Source organism: Mandrillus leucophaeus, unplaced genomic scaffold, assembly GCF_000951045.1.
Source record: "Mandrillus leucophaeus isolate KB7577 unplaced genomic scaffold, Mleu.le_1.0 Scaffold667, whole genome shotgun sequence".
In the NCBI taxonomy this organism is placed as follows: domain Eukaryota; kingdom Metazoa; phylum Chordata; class Mammalia; order Primates; family Cercopithecidae; genus Mandrillus; species Mandrillus leucophaeus.
In genome coordinates, this window is record NW_012107219.1 from 1,557,483 (window position 1) to 1,580,061 (window position 22,579).

The 22,579-nt window shown below is 44.9% G+C and overlaps 1 protein-coding gene across 1 annotated transcript in view; it reads right to left on the minus strand.

Annotated features, from left to right (window-relative positions):
- COL22A1 (collagen, type XXII, alpha 1) overlaps positions 1 to 22,579 on the minus strand; it is a 263,426-nt gene that overhangs the window by 71,209 nt on the left and 169,638 nt on the right. The window contains exons 38-41 of the mRNA XM_012001612.1: positions 18,433 to 18,510; positions 5,202 to 5,237; positions 3,549 to 3,602; positions 2,233 to 2,277 (exon numbers count right to left, since the gene is read on the minus strand). Coding sequence (XP_011857002.1) covers positions 2,233 to 2,277; positions 3,549 to 3,602; positions 5,202 to 5,237; positions 18,433 to 18,510 — 213 coding nt within the window. The remainder of the gene's footprint in view (positions 1 to 2,232; positions 2,278 to 3,548; positions 3,603 to 5,201; positions 5,238 to 18,432; positions 18,511 to 22,579) is intronic.

Sequence of the window (22,579 nt, forward strand, 5' to 3'; positions counted from 1 at the left end):
TAAGAATTAGCTCAGCAGGCCAGTGTTGTCCAAACCCTGCACATTCCAAAGAAATGTCCAGCTGCTGCCTGCTTCCTGGGAATTACCTCTATGCCCTTGGAATGTCCTGCCTGGTAAGAGTGTCTTTGTTTACCTGTGTTCTTGGGTCCAGCCAGGTAGTTAATGCTAACAATGTGATTTATGGTGGGTGCTTTGGACACACACCTCAGTCTGACCTCCAGAGAGGATGAAGACTCAGTAATTAAGATCAGCCATGTGGGCACTCCATGCCTGGGTGACCAACTCCCAATATAAGCCCTAGACACCAAGGCTCTGGTGAGCCTCCACGGTTGCAACACCTTGTGAGTATTGTCACACATTGTGACTGGGAGAATTGGTGTTGTCTGTACAACTTCACCGGGAGAGGACAAATGGAAGCTTGTACGGGTCTTTCCTGGACTCCTTCCTGTGCACCTTTTTCTCTGTTGATTTTAATCTGTATCATTTTACTGTAATAAACCACTGCCATGAGCATAACAGCTTTTCTGAGTCCTGTGAGTCCTTCTATGAGTCACTGAACATGAGGGAATCCCTGAGACAACTATGCCTTATTTGATTAGTGAGCTCAGAGAGACCCGAGAGCCAATGGGCCATACTTGGGACCATCCAGGAGCAGTATGTTCAGTGAATCTAATAGATCTTATCGCTTCTCTCTTCTTCTCTCTTCTCCCTGTCTCTCTCCCCTCAGCTCTCCGTTCTGCTGCTGACCACCTGAGAGATAATCACGATTATCCACACTGTCAGCTGCATTATGCTGACTTAACTATCTTTGCAGGGAGATGTCAAAGTCCAGATCTGGCAGAGGTCATCTGAACCCCCACTTGACTTCTGGTCTGAACCTCACTCTCCCTGCACTTCACCAGAGCTTTGTACTTTGATAATGAAGTGGCCTCTGTGAGGTTTATTTGGCGCTTGCAAAGCTGACTCCACAGGGGAGGAAACATGAGTAATTAAGGTGTCCCTAACTTCCAACAAGACTTTATACTCCTCTCATTGGAAGATCTTCAATGGAAAGTTTCAGGACCCTTAATGGCAGACCAGGATCCCTGTCCAGGTCTCTGCTGTACCCGCCAACTGAGATAAGGGATGGGGGGTCACCCACACCCACAGGGACATCTGTGCCTTGGGTCCCTGTCTGGAATTTGTAGCAAGCCAGGCTTGCAAAAGAGACAGGTAACCTCTCAGATCCATCTCAAGGTGAAGCTTCTGCCCAGGTGAGCATCTTGCTTTCTGAAACCAGACTTACAGCCTCACCCTTGAGGCCTGCGATTCCCCAGTATTGGTTGCTGCTGTCTCTTTCATCTTAGGCAGCTTCTTCCCCAGGACTCATCTCTCTCCCCATCGCACAGCTGCCTCCCACTCTCCCAGGCCAGCGCATCTCCAGTGCTCCTTCCCTAGAGGGTCCACCTATGACCAGGCTACTCAGCTAAACCTCTGGGGCTTCTCTGGCATTAGAAACCCAGTCAGAGGGTGTCCCAGGAGATGAGGGTGCCTCGCATCAGGGAAGCCTATAGGACTCTCGGGCTGGACTAAAGCCACATTGCCACAAACCCAACATTCAGGGTTGTCCCTGTCTCCTCAATCTTTCACAAATTCCCCTGTTCTCACTGTGAGGCAAGAAAGAACATTTCTTCCATGTTAAACAGAGGGTAACTGGGAAGGCTGACATCACCCAGTCAAGTGCTAGGAAACGGGCAAGTCAGGGATTTGCAATGGGTGCTGCTGTTGCTCATTTGCTCACCCCAGATCCACTTTTTACCATTCTCTGTCCTGTTTCATGCCTGGGAGGTTAAACCCCTGGAATGTATCCCAGGCTGGCTTGCCTGCTGGCCCACAGTTGAATTCCCCAATTCAAGGTACTGTCAGGAAACCGGAGGGTGGGAGACATCCCTACCTCCTGGCCTCAAACCAAGCCTTCTGCAGCAGTGTTGAACCCATGACTGAGCTCCTGTGTGCAATCCCTTTCTCACCATTCCACTCTCGCTGGGCTTTGAAAACAGGTATAACGGTGGTAATGACTTCCCACTGTGGTTTATCTCTGGGTCTTACAACATCCCATATTAGTTTCCTCTGCCCACAGTTTTGTCAAAGGTTCCTTTGTAAAAACCTCTTGAACCTTCTCAGTTGCATTTTTTATCTTGCTTACGCCCTGACTGATAGTCAATATTCATCCAGAACCATAAAATGACATACTGGCTTGCCAGGAGGCCCTCTTTCTCCTGGATTTCCTGGTGTACCCTAAGAGAAGAAGGAAAGAAAACATTAACTGTGGTAAGCACACAGTCCTGACCCACTCTACCCACACCCTTTGCCAACCTCTCTATCTGCTAAGTGTAATTCAGTGGGAAAAAAATCATCAGACCATGAGGATTGGCACCAGTAAAAATGCATAGTTTCCAATCTCAGCTGAATACCCAAGGCTTCCCAGGAAGAATCTGACAATGGCAAATGTTTAGAACTACCCCCATAACTCCTGTCCTAAACACAAAACTAAAAACAACTCATGCACACAGAACATGTGCATGCACGCACACATACACACACACACACACACACACACACACACACATATACACAGAAACACACACACCCTGTCTTAAATTTTCCCAGTGCTTTCCCAAACACAAATGGAAAGAATGGCTTTGAAAAGTAGAAAAATACGTCTATTAGACTGGCTATAAGAATTAATGCTGAGAGTAGAACAGTGAAATTTGAATATTTGGAAGCAGGAATGAGAGAGTAACCTCTTTGGAAACAGAACCCAAGGAAGAGAAGGGAATTTTGTTGTTCCTGCTCATAATGAGCTAAAACTATAGAGATGAAAAGATGTATGTCTAAGCAATAAATATCACTGCTTACTAGTGCCAGACACCTTTGTCCTATAAGGACTCATGGTTGTCATTTACCATTTGGTCGATGAGTATGGATCAAGTACCTTCTATGTGCCTGGCATGCTGCTAGGCACCAGGGACCATGAGGATGCATAAGACACAGGGGCTCCTTCTTAGAGCTCAGAGATGGCTGGACAAAGGCCAAACAATGGAGATACGAGATGACTGTCATTGTCACAAAGTGGGAAGTAACCCATCTGCACAATGAGCATCACGTACATCTGTGGAATTCCACGGAAAAGAGAGAGCCATTCCAGGGAAGGGTCGGGGGGACAAGTCCCTGGAGAAGGTAGTGCCTGATTCGAGCAGAACTGACTGGGGTATGTAAGACTTTGATTAAGAAATTAGGGAACATTGTGTGGGATACCCAGGAGTTGAAAAGATTTTGAAAACTTAACACAAATAAACACAGGAAATAAAATTGGATAATAGAAAATTACGAGCCACACTCAATTGAACAGCAAAAATAAAAAGCATGCCCATGGGGCTTCCTGGAAATCCTCAACCGGGCTACGAAGTTGGCCACATGGTCAAAGGAGGCCAGGAGATGCTGGAGGGTGGGCTTTCAAGGGTCAGGTAAGGGCCTTCACTGAGTCCACGCCATTTCTCTGTACTTACATCCCGGCCGGCTGCGCCCTGGGGGCCGGGGAATCCAGGTAAGCCTCGTGATCCCTGAAGAAAAAGAAAAGAAGACACTGACACCCCACAATATTGTAAGCAAATAAGGACACTCCCTCCTTGGCAATAGTTGGCTCTCCTTCGACACGTGGTCTGTTGCTATGAGGAATCTGATGTAACACGTGCACCAAAGCACCCTGCTCAGAGCTTACTCAACTGACGGTACCACGTGGGGGTACGTGCTCAACACACAGAGAGAATGCTCTGGAAAACCTTCATTTTGAGGCTGACAACTTGGACCCCATTTGTATAATTCCCTTGCTTGAGTGAAGGGGACAGCTCCTGCGGTGAGATGGGCCTGAGCTCAAACGCTGGCTCACTCCTTTCGTGTCCTATGGATAACCAGCCCCAAGAGCTGCTAACCAGGTGGTTAAAGAAGTTTCCTTATGCAAGACCCAGCACGATACTGAGCACATGCCCAGCGATTACTACTCTTTGTAAGAAAATAATTTCTAGCTACAAATTTCTGGACAACATCAGGAAATGACACACGTATCTTTCAGTATGGATCTCATTTCCTATAAGATTTTTCCTTAAGTAGGTCTAAAAGTGGGAATTCCTGGCAGTTGCTGGAACTGTGCTACAGGGCTGCTCAGAAGCTGACCCTGTGTCTCCTGGGCCTTCACAGACCTCCTCTCACACCAACCCCTCCATCTAGAGTCCCACCTGTTTGCCTCTGCTTTGCAATAACTTGCTCTGAAATCTCATGTCTATCAGTTCACTACGTAGTACCTCAGTTTCTTCATCTATAAAAATGGGTATAAGGAGCCCTGTAGCCCTGTGCTGGGCATGGTGGCTCACACCTGTAATCCCAGCTACTGGGAAGGGTAAGGTAGGAGAATTGCTTGAACCCAGGAGGCGGAGATTGCAGTGAGCCAAGGTCGTGCCACTGCACTCCAGCCTGGTTGACAGAGCGAGACTGTCACACACACACACAAAGCAATCCCTGTCCTGAATTCAGAAATCATATAAATAAAGGTTATTTAAAATATGTTCACAAGACACAAGGTACAATATCATCCCAGTTGCTACAATGCAGCTATTTCCCCTGGGGTGAATTTATAGGAAATCATATTTTCCCAGCAAACGCATGCACAGGCATGTCATGGATGGTTGCTGCTCCTAAGAATGAAGGCTTACTGAGAGCCCTCCTGTTGCTTCAGCATAAAGTCAGTCCATCAGGTCTCCACAGTGGCTCCCGGGTCTTGCTCTGCCCACATTACAGATTAAGAGCAGTTCCCACATTGGCTCACTGCCGTGTGGTCGGGGTTGGTGAAACCAGGATTCAAAATTAGTTCTTGGCTGAATTCATTAAACCATGGCCACCCTTCTGTGTTGACGAGATGCCCAAAACAGAAGCCAGTCTGTTTGCCCGACTATAATACGGGCATGGCATCCCTTCTCTGCTCATATGCACATCAATCACACTCTGTTCTACAGGTCAGAGTTCGTACGTTGGAGTCTGCCCTGTTCAATAATGTGAGCAAATTTCAGAATCTACTTCAGTTTTTGGTGCCTCCCATTTAAAACTGCTTTGATTCAAGCAGGATTCTCCGTATAGAAACTCATCCCTTTATTTAAAGCATACTGTACCGTGGGGCCTTTGTCTCCTGGTGGTCCAGAAGGGCCCTAGAAACAAACAAACAAGTATGTAAGCAAAGTAGAAATGACATGCTGATGTAAACAAGCTATGGTGTTTATTCCTTAGACGGGTCCTCAGTTGTCCCAGAAGGAGTTACTAACCTCCTCCTACCTTGAAGCCACCCTGCCATACCCTCTTACCACCTACCCACCCACAAATGTTGCCATGAAAATCTCTCTGGAAGCTCCTCCACTTGCCCCTCAACTGATGCCACCTTATCATCATCCCTGCATAGCTCCTGACACCTGGGCCCAACTCTACTTTGTAGCTCTAGTGTGAGGTTGAACCCAGCAGCCCCGACTTCCCTGTATTGCACCCCCTTGGACATGTACTGGCTCTTTCTGCTCAGGAAAGGATGGTCATGATAACGACCACATTCCCCAGCCATAGCCTTAGTGGCTGAGGCTGCAGTAGTCAAGCTCCCTTCTCCAACAAGGGGTGCATGCACACACACACACACGCACACACGCACGCACACACGCGCACACACACGCGTGCACACACACACACGTATACAGACACACAGACATGGGCCTGGCATCCTCCACAGTGCCCAGTTCTTTGCCCAGACAGAATTTGGCTTCTAGATATCATGCTTAAGGTGCTGTTCATTGACTGACTAGAAGGCTTTCACATGCAGTCCCAAGTCTTGCAGCGAATGGGATCGTCCCTTGCCCCTGAGGCTTTGCTATGCTTGTGCATTTCCACGAAGACTCTGTCCTGCCTTTCTGCCTGGAAACATTCTTGTCGCCCTCTGGTTCTCCTTTGAGAAATCCCTGCCTGTGGAGAGCCTCCTCTGGCTTCTCCCAGGGTGCTCACTGGATAGTCTCCGCCCCTGCACGCACCCTGCCTAAGACTGAAAGTCCAGCATTGTTACTGCCTGTTGACCTATTTCTCTTCACTGAATGGACTGAATGCTCCCATGAGGTGGCTGCCAAGTCTGCATTCTTACCATGCTCTCTCCACACTCAGCAAGCGCCGTGTGCATTGCAAGAACATAGCAGACTACAGCACAGCAAATAGCATTTGATCAAAATGAAAAATTTAAAGCACAAGGAGAACTTGAGAACCAGTGCCAATCATCCTTTCTTTTCACTGATGATCAAACTAAGTCCAGAGGAGAGAGAGAGATGTGCCCAAGACATGCCAGGAATCACTGGCCAGGATGAGGTTAGTCTCACATTCTGCCCTCAGTCCCATGTGCCCTGCATCTCCCTGTAGCACAGCCCATGAGAATGTCCTTAGGTATTCCCGAGAGAGCAAAATGATTTCACACCAATGCCAAGGTTCCTGCAGTATGGTGGCAGGGGTAACCTAAAAGCCTACCCATTAAATATGCCCCAGAGCAGTCTAATATAAAATAGAATAAGCAACATTTTAAGTGTGTAGTTGGGCACTAGAGAAAGTAAAGAAAATCTCCAGAGGTCTAGAGAAAGAGACAACTGAGAAGCAGTGCCCTAAATCTACACAGACCTGCCCTGGAGGGGAGCAGGACTCTGAGAGCTGTGCGGGGACGGGAAACGAGGCTGGAGGCCCTTTTGATCAGGAAGTTGAAACTCAGAACAGTAAGTAAAGTCAAATCCTTCAGTAGGTTATAGCAGGGGTCCACCGGCTTTTTCTGTAAAGGGACAGATAGTAAAGTGAAGTGGTAGAGAAGAAAATGATGTCAAGGAAGCTCATGCGCTCACCCATCTTTGTCTGGGATGCAGGTGCATGATGACGGAAGCCTCCTCTGAGAACTCACCCTCAGGGCCCTGCCCTCACAGGCATCTGGGAGCTCTAAGTCAGAAGTCCTGCAGAACTTCAGCTCAAAGCCAATGTGCCTACACACAAGTCAACGTCTGGGCACCCAGAAAGAAAATCCCCTAGGAGCATACAGAGCAGCGAAAGGATCTTCACAGAAAGATTCCCAAAGGCACAGAACTGCAATCTCAAATTACAAGGCTGTTCACCACAAGGACATAACGAGTGGTAGAACTGAGTTTCCATGAACTTTGGAGAATGGGGTGGTCAGATACAGGCAATAAAAAAGGTCTATTAAAATGATTATATAGAGAGGAAAAAAAGAAAGAAAACACAGAGAAAAAAACATGGCATTATCCAGAAAGATCTGGTAGGTATGAAAAGAGCCAGAGTACATTTTTAGAAATAGAAATGTAGTCATTAAAATAAAAAAAAATTGTAATAACCAGATTAATTTGAAACTAATATAAAATAGGAATTTCCCAGAATAATTGTCTTTAAGAATCATGGCAAATGTCATTTCCTGAAGAACCTACGCAGACTGGCAACTGAACTTATATATATATATATTTCTTAAGACACACAATGATCATGACTGAACAGTGCAAATCACAGTAAATTTCTGAAATTATTCATTTTTCCCTCTTGACCAAATGAATGATAAATCACCAGAATGTAGCACATTTGCTTCTCTCTTTCTCTTGAAATCTCCCACCATTTCTCAGAATTCTATCTCATTCCAGAAATGGCTGAAAGAGTCATACGCACACACAGGCAGGTCTGGCTAGGGAAACAGAGATGAATGAATAATTCACAGCTGCACAAAGGGGACTTCCAGCTATTGGTCTATATGCCAGGAGTGGTCCTATCTGCTCCATATACAGATCGTCTCACTTTAACCCCAATCAGAGGCCTACAAACTGGGTATTATCAACATTTCATTGCTATAGATCGAGAAACTAAAGCTAAAATTCATTAAATAGCTTTCCTAAGGACAAGCAGACAAAATGATGGACTCAGCATTCCATCTCTGGTCTGACTCAGAAGCCAGTGCTCCCTTCATTCTACCTCACTGCTTCTGTCACGGTGTAGGTCAGTGGTGCACATGGGCCACCATACCTGCATTTGAATTGTGTTCCTTTCACAGTAGTTCCCAGGGAGGATGGATATGTATTCCTTAAGGAAAGGGGGTGAGGGATGGTTTGTTATTGGCCTGGGAAATGTCATGTCATTTGAGAGTCACCCTTTGTTTTCAAGTTAAATCCCAGAATCCACTTTAAGCATTTAACTTGTTTACCATGCCAGGCTCCAAATTATCTTCTTATGTCATTTAATAGAAAATCCACGTTGAAGGATGTGTTTTTAAATTAAAGGTCTTCATTTCAAATCTTAGCTTATCAATCATCAGCTGTTTGACCTTAAGCAAGTTACTTAGACAGCTTCTCTGACCTTCACTTTTCTCAGCTGTAATACAAATCTAGAGTATCACCTTGCCTTGTGTTATCAGAAATAAAAGAAGATACCACAAGTAGTGAAGCAGGCAGTGCCCAACCATAAAAGCCTTTCCCATGTCTATCCTGTTAGTTTACTTTAAGAATGATAAAGGTGTGTTGAAGAAGGGGATTGTACAAAGACTTTCTAAAGTCATTCCTATATCTGAAGCTTAAATATGTTTTCAACAATTACAACCCTCTTCTCTGAAATTACGGCCTCTGATGTGTTTGTTCAAGAGTCATTTTACCCTAATGCCCAGATTTGGGCCTTTGATACCAGTTTCCATTAAGAGAAACTACTATGACTTCTTGAAGAAATGACTGATCAGAGACCTGGACAACAAATGTACACAACAAACCTAGGGCAAGGAAAGCATCAAAGACTGCCAAGTTGTGTCAAAGGTAATCAGGATCAACTTAAATAGACCTCCATTGGCAGAAGACAAGACAAACTGAGCATCAAAAGGAAGACTAGCTGCAATAATTTAAAACACATCTAATGTGTTTATATCCCCAAGTTCAAAATTATTCTTAGAACAAACAACAACAACAAGCATCTAATTGGTCCTCTTTGCAAGATGCTAGGGAACCAAGTCATTATTTGAAAACAAGGGAAAGACTTCAAGCATTTATATTCTGCCTTCCATATGTCTTGTACCACTGCGTATCCAAAGGGTGCTTTAGGGAACATTTCTCTATATAGAACTATTTCAGCTAATAAAGAAAGAATGAATAGAACTAGAATAGCGCCAGTTTGCAACCCTTGATGTACTAATTGGTGGGAGCATTAGACACCATAGGGTGAATGCATCACAAAGAGGCTCCACCAGACATCATGTGCCTCCTACTGGATGAACACTCTACCTGCGAAGTCTTGCCAACAACATCAAACCAGAATCCGATCAAGCCTCTAGGTCTGAGTACCAACTAAGCTGAACCACAGGGACAGAGGAACGCATTGAGCTATTACATTAACAAAGTCCAGATGGTGGAAAATTCTATGAGACTAAAAAAAAAAAAAAAAATTGAAACATCCAATCAATTGCTATACGTTTATTTGGATCTTAAAGAAACAAACAAAAAACACAGAAGCGTGACATGTATGAAATAATTAGAAATTTGAACACTGACTAGATATTTCAGCGTGTTATGGATTTTTAAGGGGTATATTATAAAACTGTGGTTCTGTTTTTTTAAATTCTTATCTTTTAGAAACATATACTGAAATATCTACAGACAAAATGTGTCTGGAATTTGTTTCAAAATAATGGAAGGTAGCGGATAAGAGGAAAACCATGGTCATTGGCTGTGGGATCCTGGCACTAGTTGTGGCTATATGGGTGTTTATTTTACTATTCTACTACTTTTAGTATATTTGAATTTCTCCATAATAAAAACTTATCGATATACATACAGAGACACACATACGTGAACATATATATCACACATATGAATACACTTACATCTGAATACACTTACATCTGATGCACATGCACAGTCATGCTATTGGTGTTTTCTGACAATTATCGTAGTTTTACGAAACTGAAAGTCCCATATGGCTTTAGATATGTGAAACATGTTCTCTTCTTTCTCTGCTATCAGGCTGTTCTAAAAACCAGCTTCCTTTCTCTAAGAATTGATCCCCTCTTTGTTCCTCCTACCAAAGGCACAGATCTGAAAATAAAATGAACTTTTATTCTCTGTAATCTTTGATCTGAGTGCCTCACGTGTGCGCAGGCCTACTACTGCGTGCTGGGGTGGGTGGCCGAGTGGCTGCAGGGCATGGAGCCCGCCTATGTGAAGCGCTCCAGGTGAGAGGGAAATCTCTGTGGTAATGATTGATCAGGCTCAGTGAGTCAGGGTTACGGGATACCTAGAGCCACTGGCATCAGCCTGAGAGAGTCTGAGGAATCTTCACCCAGAGGGGGACAGGAGAAAAGAGGTTTAGTGGGGTGGGGGCTTCACAGGTAGAGAAGAGGATGAGGCAGAAATATCCCTGGCAGAGGAGAGCACTAGGCCAAGAGAAGAAGTCAGACTCTGCGCTCAGAGAGCAGCAGGGGTGCCTCCAGGAATGTCCCGGGGAAGCTGTGGTCTGAAGGAGAAGGGCCCAAGCACCTTGCTGGAGAGGCCTCTGAAGCTACCCACCAGGCAAGAGGTGGGCTCAGATCCAGGCTTTAGGAGGACAGCTGTGGCTGCGGAGTGGAGAAGGGGTCAGAGGGAACAGACCAGAGGCCCAGAGGCCAGGCAGCTGGGGAGACCAGCAGGAAAACCCACGAGCAATGCAGGGGCTGAGTGAAGCTGAGTGGGAAGTATGGAAATGGAGAGCAGGAAGTATGGAAATGGAGAGCAGGAAGTGTGGAAATGGAGAGCAGGAAGTGTGGAAATGGAGAGCAGGAAGTGTGGAAATGGAGAGTGGGAAGTGTGGAAATGGAGAGCAGGGAGTTCCGGAGAGGGCTCAGCCATGGCCGTGGGGTCTGCTAAGGAAGCAGAAATGAGGGTCCTGGAGGCGGTCAGGGCAGTATCTGGCCTTTCCCATGTCTGGTACCAAGAAGCCTTTCTTGTGCTGGCTTTAACTGTGCAGAACCGGAAACAGCCCAGGACAGCCCAGCTCCTCCCACCATGTCATGAAAGAGGCTCCTGGAGCCACAGGGACAGCAGAGGCTGTCTTCTAGCTTAGAAACAAAGAGTGCAGACTTCAGGGCAAGATCAACGCGGGTTCAAATGCCTGCTTTGTCTCTCACCAGCAGAGTGACCAAGGCCAGCTGCCTAAACCTCTCTGAGCCTGAGTCTCCTCATTTGAAACCTGGAGACGATAATAGTAACACCTTACTGGACCGCTAGGAAGACTAGAGAAGGCAGTGGCATGTCAAGCCAAGTGCCCAGCATGTTAAGTGTGCCTTAGGAATTATTATTGAGAAAAACAAAATGGTTTGTTTCATTTAGAAAAGAGAGTTCCCAATCAGAAGTGGCAGTAGAAACTTATTTTAAAACTATTAACTATTTTCTATCTCCATCAACAGAAGAAATTCCTAAGACTTTTTTTTTTTTTTTTGAGATGGAGTCTTGCTCTGTCACCCAGGCTAGAGTGCAGTGGCACAATCTTGGCTCACTGCAACCTCCACCTCCCAGATTCAAGCGATTCTCCTGCCTCAGCCTCCCTAGTAGCTGGGATTACAGGAGCCCACCACCACACCCAGCTAATTTTCATATTTTTAGTAGAGATGGGGTTTCACCATGTTAGCCAGGCTGGTCTTGAACTACTGACCTCAGATGATCCACCCACCTCAGCCTCCCAAAGTGCTGGGATTACAGGTGTGAGCCACTGCGCCTGGCCATCTTGACACTTCACTATAAAAACTGTGGGAGGCTCAGCTACTGGTTATACACAAAGCAATACAGGAGCCCTGGAGTCTGGGAGGTGGTGTGTGGCTTTACACCTTCCTCAGCCTCCTCCTTCACTGCCCACAGGACACAGCTCTGTGCACTGGGCAGGGTGAGAATGGATCTCAGTGAATCAAGCGCTGTACATTCCTTGAGCATCGGCCACACGGGCAAGGCCAGGAGCTAGACCCTGGGGTAACCATGGACAAATGCCCAGTGTTCCCAAGTAGCATCCAGACAAGATGGGGGTACTCACATCTAAAGGAATCTAGCCAGCCTAATTCTTGGGACAGCCTGAGTGACTTTGATTCTTATGATCAAAGGAATTGGACTAAAGCAGGCAGATAAAACATGAGTTTAAATAAATAAACAAACAAACAAACACGGGCTAGACATGGAAGTCAATTGTACAGGAGTAATCATGCATGTAGAAAGTCACTGGTAGGCTGGGCACGGTGGCTCACACTTGTAATTCTAACACTTTGGGATGCCAAGGCAGGTGGATAGCTTAGACTCAGGAGTTTGAGACCAGTCTGGGCAACAGGTCAAAACCTCATCTCTACAAAAAATACAAAACTTAGCCAGGCATGGTGGCTCACATCTGTAGTCCCAACTACTCAGGAGGCTGAGGTGGGAGGATCACTTGAGCCCAGGAGGTTAAGGCTGCAGTGAGCCATGATCACACCACTGCACTCCAGTTTGGGCGACAGAGTGAGACCCTGTCACAAAAAAAAAAAAAAAAAAAAAAGTCACTAGTGAGTGTGAAGACTTAAGTGAACATGAACTTTCATTACTACAGTTGACCCCTAAGCAACATGGGATTGAACATGCAGGTCCACTTAAATGCAGATTGTTTTCAATAAATATCGTGGAAAATACTTTGGATATTTTCAACAATTTAAAAAAACTGTCAAATGACCCAGTGGCCTAGAAATATTGAAAAATTAAGCAAAAGTAAGGTATGCCATAAACGCAGAAAATATAGAGATACTAGTCTGTTGTATCATTTAGTATCATAAAATATACACAAATCTATAATAAAAAGCTACAGTTTGTTTAAAATGTGTGCACACAAACACAGACCATACATGGCACCGTGACTGTTGAGAGAAATGTAAAGAAACATACATGCAACATTAAGTCATAACTGCATAAAATTAACTATAGCCAGACCGTAGTACTATAATAATTTTATAGCCACCTCCTGTTGCGATTGTGAGCTCACGTGCTGTGAGTATCTGCTTAAATGCTGTGTGATTCTAATCATCTCTGCGTGAGCAGTCTCTCTCTCCAGTAAATCGCGTTACCAAAGTAAAAAGTGTTCCCTCACGGTTCTTGTGTGTGTGGTTTTCTTTCTTTACTTTTTGTCATGTTTATTGCAATACTGTAAACACTGAAGAACACCAGAAAATCCATATGAAGCACTACAAGTGATGCTGGAAGTTCTCCCAGGGAGCAGAGAAAAGTCGTGATATTACAAGAAAAAGCTGAACAGCAGCCAGGCACGGTGGCTCACGGCTGTAATCCCAACACTTTGGGAGGCTGAGGCGGGTGGATCACGAGGTCAGGAGATCGAGACCATCCTGGCTAACACAGTGAAACCCCGTCTCTACTAAAAATACCAAATCAAAATTAGCCGGGCGTGGTGGCGGACACCTGTAGTCCCAGCTACTCGGGAGGCTGAGGCAGGAGAATGGCGTGAACCCAGGAGGCGGAGCTTGCAGTGAGCCGAGATCACGCCACTGCACTCCTGCCTGGGCGACAGAGCAAGACTCCATCTCAAAAAAAGAAAAAAAAGAAAAAAGCTGAATGACTTGATGTGTACCTTACACTGAGGTCTGCAGCTGTGGCTACAGCCCTTTCCAGTGGACTGTTCTTGCAAGCAAACAACACAAACTTATAGCATCGATAAATACTGTACAGTACTATAAATGTATTTTCTCTTCCTTATGATTTTTTTCATAACTTTTTTCTCTAGCTTGCTTTGTTGTAAGACTATAGCATATAATATATATAACAAGCAAAACATGTGTTACTTGACTCTTTGAATTATCAGTAAGGCTTCCAGTCTACGGTAGGCTATTAGTTAAACACGGGGACAGTCAAAAGTTATACTCAAATTTTCAACTGTGCAGGGTCAGCACCCCAACTGCCACATTATTCAGGGGTTCAACTGTATGGTACCCCTGCTGGAAGAGTGGTTAAGGGCATTTTCTTGGAGTCAGAATGCTGGGGTTCCTGTCCTAGCTCTACCATGTCCTAATGGTGACTTCACATCTCTGTTTCATCATTTGTAAAATGAAAAGAAAAGTGGAATCCACCTGCTAGAGTTTCTGGGAGAAACAAATGAGAGACTGTGAGATAAATGAGAGGTAGACATGGAGGCCTTTGCTCACTCTTACCCCTGCAAGTAGGCAGTTTATGTTGGCTGTGATTGCTATTACTCTAATATTTCAGTAGCTGTTATCTTTATTATTAATATATTATTCCTTTGAAAGTAGGGGAATGAAAAAAAAACCCTTCTGTTAGGGCAGTTGAGATATTTGATTGCACATAATGGGGCCGTGTTTCCTGTCACTCTTAGGCTAGAAGGCCCACTGGAGGGCAAGGAGCCCGGGGATTCCGTCCCTTTTGTACGTGTGTCCTCAATGCCTGGACCAACTGATGTAATGCATCAGTACAACTAATTCCCGGGAGCAACAGTGAGAGGCTCAAAAAGGGAGGCCATTTCAGGCTGCAAAGTCTGAGAAAAACATCAGGCAAACAGAATTGCTATGACATCACCAGGGCAAAGGCAGGGAAGCAGGTATTATCACCAGTATTATCATGTTGTAATCCTCCCAGTTTCCTTGATGCTGCTGCAGAAATTGCTGGCACCTGATCCATCAGGAAACTGAGGGCCACTGTAGGAAGGAGCGAGTCCTGGGTTACATATGGGACCTTGTCTTTACAAACCCCAGCTCCTTCAGTCAAACTAACTTGGACTGTAATCTGTCCCAGGGCCTAAGTAGGCTCATTCTGTAAGCATCTTAAACATTGCTAAGGGAACATCAGAGGCAACCTGAAGATTAAAGGGATTTTTGTTTGTTTGTTAATATCTTGAGGCAGCAAGCCAAAACCCCCAAACAACGGCCTCATCATTCATCCCCCTGCCTGTGACAGTGCAGAGATTGGCAGACAGAGCTCCTGGCTCCCTTCCAGGGAGTCAGTGCTGCCCTGGATGCCAAAGGCATGGGAGCATGACACTACGGGAGGAAGGAAGCAAAGAGTAACTTATTATTCTTTTTTTTTTTAGACAGAGTCTGGCTCTGCTGCCCAGGCTGGAGTACAGCGGCGGATCTCAGCTCACTGCAACCTCCACCTCCCACGTTCAAGCAATTCTCCTGCCTCAGCCTCTTGAGTAGCTGAGATTACAGGCATGCGCCACCATGCCTGGCTAACTTTGGTACTTTTAGTAGAGACAGGGTTTCACCATGTTGGCCAGGCTGGTCTCAAACTCCTGACCTCAGGTGACCTGCCTGCCGCAGCCTCCCAAAGTGCTGGGATTACAGGCATGAGCCACCGTGCCCGGCCACAGCCAGATCTATCCTTAATGTGCCTTCTTTGAGGGACCTCACAGAAGATTAATGGAAATGAATACATCCTGCCCATCCTGCCGAAGCCACAAAGCAAGGTGTTGCAGGGGGAAAAGGACTGGTTTCAGAGGCTGTGGGAAGCAGGTCTGTATCCTGGCCCTGCCCTGGGCTGGCTACGTAGCATTGGCCAAATCACGTCACCTTCTGAACCTCACATTGTTTACCTGGAAAACAGTGATGTAGTGGACATGTCCGTTCCCTCTTGCCATGTTCCCTGGGCATGCACCTGCCCAGGGCTTTCTTTAGCCACAGGTGAATGCTTGGCCCAACCACAGGGAAGGCTGAGAGTTTCTGGGAGTCAACTCCCCAGGGCGCAGCCTCCAACCAAATACAGGCAGGAGGTGGTACAGAAACGCCCCAGCTCTTTCGCTCCCTTTGCAGAACAACTCTGCAACAATGCCATGTAGTCACTCAGGGGCTGTTGCACAGGTGAGTCCCAGGTACCCACAGTGGCCATCTGCTCAGTAACATACCCTTCCCTTGGCTTGCTTGCTTTATCTGTCTCACTTTGTTACTTCCTAAGTAGTGATTTCTAAGATCACCTCCCAAACAAACTCCTTGCTCTTAAATCCCCTTCTTAGGGGCCCTTTCATGGGATCCCAGCCTTAACTAAAGGATAAAACAATCTGCCCAGTACCAAGTGAGGAGGTAGATATGGATGCTCTGAGGCCCGGCACAAGATATGACACAGGACTTCCCAGCAAACGGCAATGTTCCTGTAAAGAGGCAACTGCATCCCCAATGAACTTAACATGTACCCACCCCCAGGCTGACCCCTTCTTCACCTCCTCCACACACCTTTGCTTAGCTCAGCATATCTCTGCACCCTCTATACAGATTCCCAGGCCATTAGTGGCCTGGGCTGTGGCCAGAGATAGGATTTATGAAAATTCAATAAGGTTTTATCCACCACGGAAGCTTTTAATAAGTCCAAGTGGTAGCCAAGACACTAAAAACAGTTGATTTACAGCCTCTTGACTAGAGCCAGCCAATGACTTTTCAGGTGGATTCACTTAGGCAGGAACATATTTCATGGGTGATTTTTGCTGGCTCTTCGGTGGCAGGTGGGGTGAATTGTGTCCGCCTCCAAAGCCAGCTTTCTGTAAGGGCTGATAAGGTGAATCTGCAAGGAGTAGACAGGGTCATGTAGATCCCTGGTAAGTGATGGGGGTGCCTCATTCCGGTTATGGGTCTGTAGTTTCACTTACAATCCATTCTCTATTCTAAGTGGCAATTGCTACATGAAGCAGCATCCTAACTCCAGCAGAAGGGGCCCTATTAAAGGAGAATTTCAGAAAGAAGGCATAAACTATTGTGTTCTCACTGCACTCTTTGTTACAGTGTTCCTTCCAGTTACAAAAAGACTGAACAAAAATAGCCACAGAACACAGGTAAAATGAATGTAATGAAGTGGGCAATTTTAGCTGAGAATGTATTTTAAGGAAAACAGTTTAACCAAACTAGACATTCCCAAGGGCATTCCACACGCCTCCTTCCAGGGTTTTCAGGAAGATCTAAGAAGACACAGAGCTACCTGGTCTTCTTGCCACCATGAAACGATCCCTCATTGTGAGTGAGTAGAAATAACAGTGAGGAGGTGATTTCTGGTGTGGAAGCCAGGAGGCCTGCTTGAAAATGGGAGGACAGAGGAGAATTTCAGGGAGAGAGTGAGAGGCCCAAGAACTACTCTGGATGTAAGAGAACCACAGAAGAAAAGGAAAGGGGGATTTTATTTCACAAGTAATATTTTGGGTAATAAATTGGATTTTCCTTCTCATTCTTTGAGAGTCATGCATGAAAAATGGTATTACTCTTAATCACTCTTGGTCATGGCCTTCATTTATTGAATGCAAGACCAGACAGAAACAAGACCATGTATTACTCCAGTTTATATTCAAGTTGCATTTAATAAAGATAAAGTTGGATTGTGCCTTTGGGTTAAAATAATAGTAACAACAACGATAATACATGGATAGTTTAGGTATTCCATGGTTTAGCAATGGCATTTGAAAAGGATTGAGTATTTGAGCTTCTTTTAAACAATTGCAAGACAGGGCTTTTAAGGACAAAGTAAATGCACTTTTAAGGTGCATTAAGAGGGTATGATGTCTATCAAAGAAGGGACTAAACAGAAGAAAAGGCTTCAAGGTTGTAAACTGGTCTTATGTCCCAAAAACTATCACTCAGTAAAGGAGGAAAGAAAATATGTGTTCTTTGTGGTACAAAAGGGAGAATTAAAAGCAATGGGTGGAAACTACAGGATGCCATAATTTTATTCTCAATGAAAAAAAAAATTCTACTGAATTTCCATTGTCTATGGAAATATATTTTTAAACTACAGAGCCAGATGCACTGGCTTTGAAAAAAGCATGCCTTCTATTTCTAGAGGCATTCAGGTGGAGGCCAAAGATATTGACAGCAATCCTCAACCTGAATGGGGACACACTTCATTGATTCTTAAGATCCCTATAACGCAAAGTTTTAGCAATTCTTAAAGCTATCACCCCTAGTGACTTTGTAAACTAACACATAATAGACTGATGTGAATTATTCATTAAAACTAGTGGTGGCTCACATCTGTAATCCCAGCACTTTAGGAGACCAAGGTGGGTGGATCACAAGGTCAGGAGTTCAGACCAGCCTGGCCAACATAGTGAAACTCCGTCTCTACTAAAAATACAAAAAATTAGCCGGGTGTGGTGGCAGGCACCTGTAATCTCAGCTACTCAGCAGGCTGAGGCAGGAGAATCACTTGAATCTGGGAGGCAGAGGTTGCAGTGAGCCAAGATCATACCACTGCACTCCAGTCTGGGTGACAGTATGAGACTCCACCTCAAAAAAAAAAAAAAAGAGTGTTTCTGCAGACAGGTCCAACAGGAAATGGCTGTATGTTCTGAAAGCAAGTAAGAGCTGGATAAATAAGGACTTACAGGAGGACCAGCAACCCCTACGCCTGGGTCACCACGGCTGCCAGGAGAACCAGGGATCCCAGGAGCTCCTCGATCCCCCTAGAAAGAGAGAAAAATAAGATCAAGAGGTCAGTGCCAGGAAGGAGAGGGCTAGGGTACAAAATGAATCATGCTTCTTCTAGAATCCTGACTGCAGGCTTCTCCTGCCACCTGGCCTCCATGGGCCATGCTATAGTCTACCCAAGCAGCCCATCATCCCACTCAGCCCAATATTCAGGGACCACAGCCCCCAACTCAGATTATATAGCTTTCAAGGATGACCGTTCCTGGACCAACCTTGACCATGGTTCCAAATGTGATTATAACAATATGGCCCTCCCCATGTAAGCATTGTCCAAATCGACCATGCTTTCTTAAAACCACATCAAACCCTCATCCTAACTATACCCCAGACTTACACATGCATCCACATTTCAATTTAGATCCCAAATCACCCATAAATTAATTTATCAATTCACCAATAATTTACCAAGTACCTACATTTTCAACATCACCCTTCCGAATGTGGGAGTGAGGAGCCTAAAGGGGACCAAGATAAGACCTTTGCCTTCAAGCATAGTTAACAGTGTGGACCTGGGTGTCAGAGGCCTGGATTTAAGTTCTGGTTTCAACACCTGTTAACTGTTAACTTAGGAAAGTGATGAGTTCCTATGCTTTAGTTTCCTCACCTACAAGGGGAACAGGACAGGAGCTGCCAGGTCTGCAGATGTTGTGCTCATTCAATGAGGTTATGCAGAGAGAGTGCTTGGCACAGACCCCAGCACAGCACTCAACATGAGCTAGGAGTTGTGTTTGCTTCTGTTCTCATTGTACTGCCATGCTGGACTTTGATGGAAAAGGAAAAAGGAGGAAGAAATTGAAAAAGGGAAGAAATTGTGTTTGCCATTTCCTGGAGAACAAAGCTGAGGCAGAGTCACACCTTATTCATAATTTCAAAATCCTCAGCCCTTAAAAACAAGTGTTTACCTCAACTCAGTTGGCAGCAAAACCTGACTTGTGCTGACACACACTATTTGCAGCCTTTGGTTATTCCATTTTGCGTGAACATTTACATATTTTCGTCGCCTAAGGATGAATGAGCTTGATTGGGGTGTTGCCCCAGATACTACCATAAATGTCATTAAGTGTATATTTTGCATATTACTACCTTTCCAAAGTGAAATTAAATTTGGCCCAAAACACACATGGCCCCAACAGTTTTGTGTAGGAGGCTGTGATCCTGAGCTTATTCAGCCAGCTGAACCACAGTCAAGCCTGAGACCAAGATGGCAGGTGATCTTACTCAAGTCACTTAATATCTCTGGAATGAGTTAACTCGTATGACAAACAGAAACAGCCTCAGAAGCTTGTTATGAAGAGCCAATGAGATAATGTTGCAGTTAATTATGACAGAACTCGATACTGCTAGGTAGTATGTTGCTTTATTAAGGTTTGGGTATTGTGCATTATAAAATATCTCATTAATGGCTCTAAGATGATTTGCCTTTCCTATAGTACAACCATTGCCTGGATGAGTACATAAGCTATATATTCACTCAACTAATGCTCATTCATTCACTGAAAACCATAATCTAGATAGCAAGCCCAGAAGATTACTCAGTCATAAGTCCTGCCCATTGTCAATACTCAGTGCTAAGTTTGGAAAAGAAGGGACGTTCATAGGGATATGAAGGAACAGACCTTGCAAAGTTCTCACAAAAGATACAAACCAGGATCTAAATCTCTCACTACGTCTCCCTGACATCATTTCTTCCCCTGGTCCCTCTGGGCCTCTGAGTCACAGTACGTGCTGTTTCTGTGTCCCTAGGAGTCAGCAACATCCCTTGCCTTGCCCTCATCTCTGCCAGGAGTTCCCTCAAATTTTCTGTATATTCTCAATTAGTGTAATCTGTTTCTTTAGAATAATATAATATGAATGGTTCTTGGGAGTTCAAGATACTTTGGATCCCTAGAAAATCTAACTCGTTTCTATGGGGAGGTTGGGGAATAGAGGGAGTAAAAAAAATAAAACAAATATGGAAACAAGTGTCAAGAACTAAGAATGACCATCATGACCCATGATTTATCTGTCACCAGCTCATCGCAGCAGTGGAGAGGGGCATGTAGGAAGGTTTCAAGCTGGTAGTGAGGTGATACTAGGTCCAGTCTCAGGGCCAAGTCAACCTCATCCTGCAACCTTGGGTAAGTCCCATAACCTCTCTGCATCATTGGGTCCTCATCAATTAAAAAAAAGTTCTACCAAATCCCCATGTATCCTATGAAGACATTTAAAAACAACTATATACGCTTGAGAAATACACTGTATATTATGGTTGCATTATTATCACTTATTTATTATTTCTTTATTTTTGAGACAGGGTCTTGCTCTGTCACCCAGGCTGGAGTACAGTAGTGCAATCATGGCTCACTGCAGCTTCGACCTCTCAAGTTCAAGCAACCCTCCTGCCTCAGTCTCCCTCATAGCTGGGACTACAGGTGTGAACAACCATACCTGCCGAATTTTTGAAATTTTTTGTAGGGACAGGGTCCCATTATGTTATCTAGGCTAGTCTCGAACTTCTGAGCTCAAACAATCCTCCCTCTATTATTACCTTATATGCAGAGGTAGAAGATAGAAAGTGAACTAAACACATATAAATGTCAGATAAATCTATATTCTTTTGCCCTTTGGTTTTACTTTAAAAATCTTAATGCAGATCTTCCTGTTGTTCTTATTTTCTGTTCTAGTTTGAAACAGAAACTGTCCCTTTCCTGTCCCAAGGCCATGGTCCGTGTACATCCGCAAACCCTGACCATTGCAAGCTAAGTCATGTCAACAACCTAGTTTGTATGCTTCCATGGTATTTGTTTGCTCTTCGGTTTCTTATACATGCTATTTCCCCTTGTCTGAGATCTTCTTCCATCCATGTTCTAAGCTTCCAAAGCCTACCCATCAACTAAGACTCAGTCCCATTATTTTGTAACAACAAGCTATAAAGCCGCCTCTGCCTGTCTTGCCCTTCTGTCTTTTTGCAAATGGTTGCATAGATCTTCATTGACCTTAACATGTTGCCCTCCCAGTGCACACTTGTCTGACCCTCTGAATTTTCTGCAAGCAGCTTGAAAGTAGAAAATCTTCATTCATTTCTTCATCCAACAAATGTTTACCAAGCACCTAAAACAATTCAGCCCCTCTGTTAGGTACTGGATCTATGAATCTCTGTATCCACAGTGTCCAGATTAGGGTCTGAAACAGGTGGCAGCTAGTAACCATTTCTTGGATGCAGGAACAAAAGAATCCTGTATCAGTCACTCTGTGTCAGGCATTGGGTTCTGCCTTTGACCAAAATAAACTTTTTCAGAGGAAGGAACATGATAGAAAGGACACTCCCAGCCCAGTCTGGAAGTGTGGAGTCACTGACTGCTTTCTGCTACACTAGGTCTGACTCCATTTGTATGTTTATGGTCCACTGTGATGCTAACAAATTCCCCAAAGAAATGACCTTACAATTTCATAAACTGAAACTTTCGGAAAATGGCCCCAAGAAGAGCAAAAAGACCTTAACATTCTGACAGGAAAAGCCAGAAGGCTAATGGTTAAGAAAGAACAGAGCGCATAAGCTAGAATCTGCAGCACAGTGTCCAAGGAAGAGATGTGGGAGGAAGGAAGTGTGGGGGTTGTAGACGGAGAATGACATTTATTGAGCAACATCTGTGTGTCATAAGATCATGGATCTCCTGAGGAGCCCTGTAGGGGTTAAACACTCTTTGTTCCTTCATACAGAAAGGAACTGAGGCTCAGAGAGACAGAGCTGCTTGAGCCACCTGCCTTCAAGTCATCTGTCTTGTAGGTAGCTGAGCTGGCATTTTAACCCAGTTCTGCATGAAGCCAAAGCTTATTTATCCTGCTAGAAACAAGTGCCACTCAAGAGAAATACTGGCATCTTCAAGAGTCTTCCTGCAGTTACAAGGAATTAGGAGGGGCCAAGGGGCAGCCAAAGAAAACCTTCAAATAACTCCCTTCCTTAATTTCCTAAGGAAATTTCCTTAATTTCAATCAGCACATGGGACAGTACCAGCGCAAGCCTTGCGCCAGTCACCCTCTCTGGGATCTCTCTCTCCACCTCTC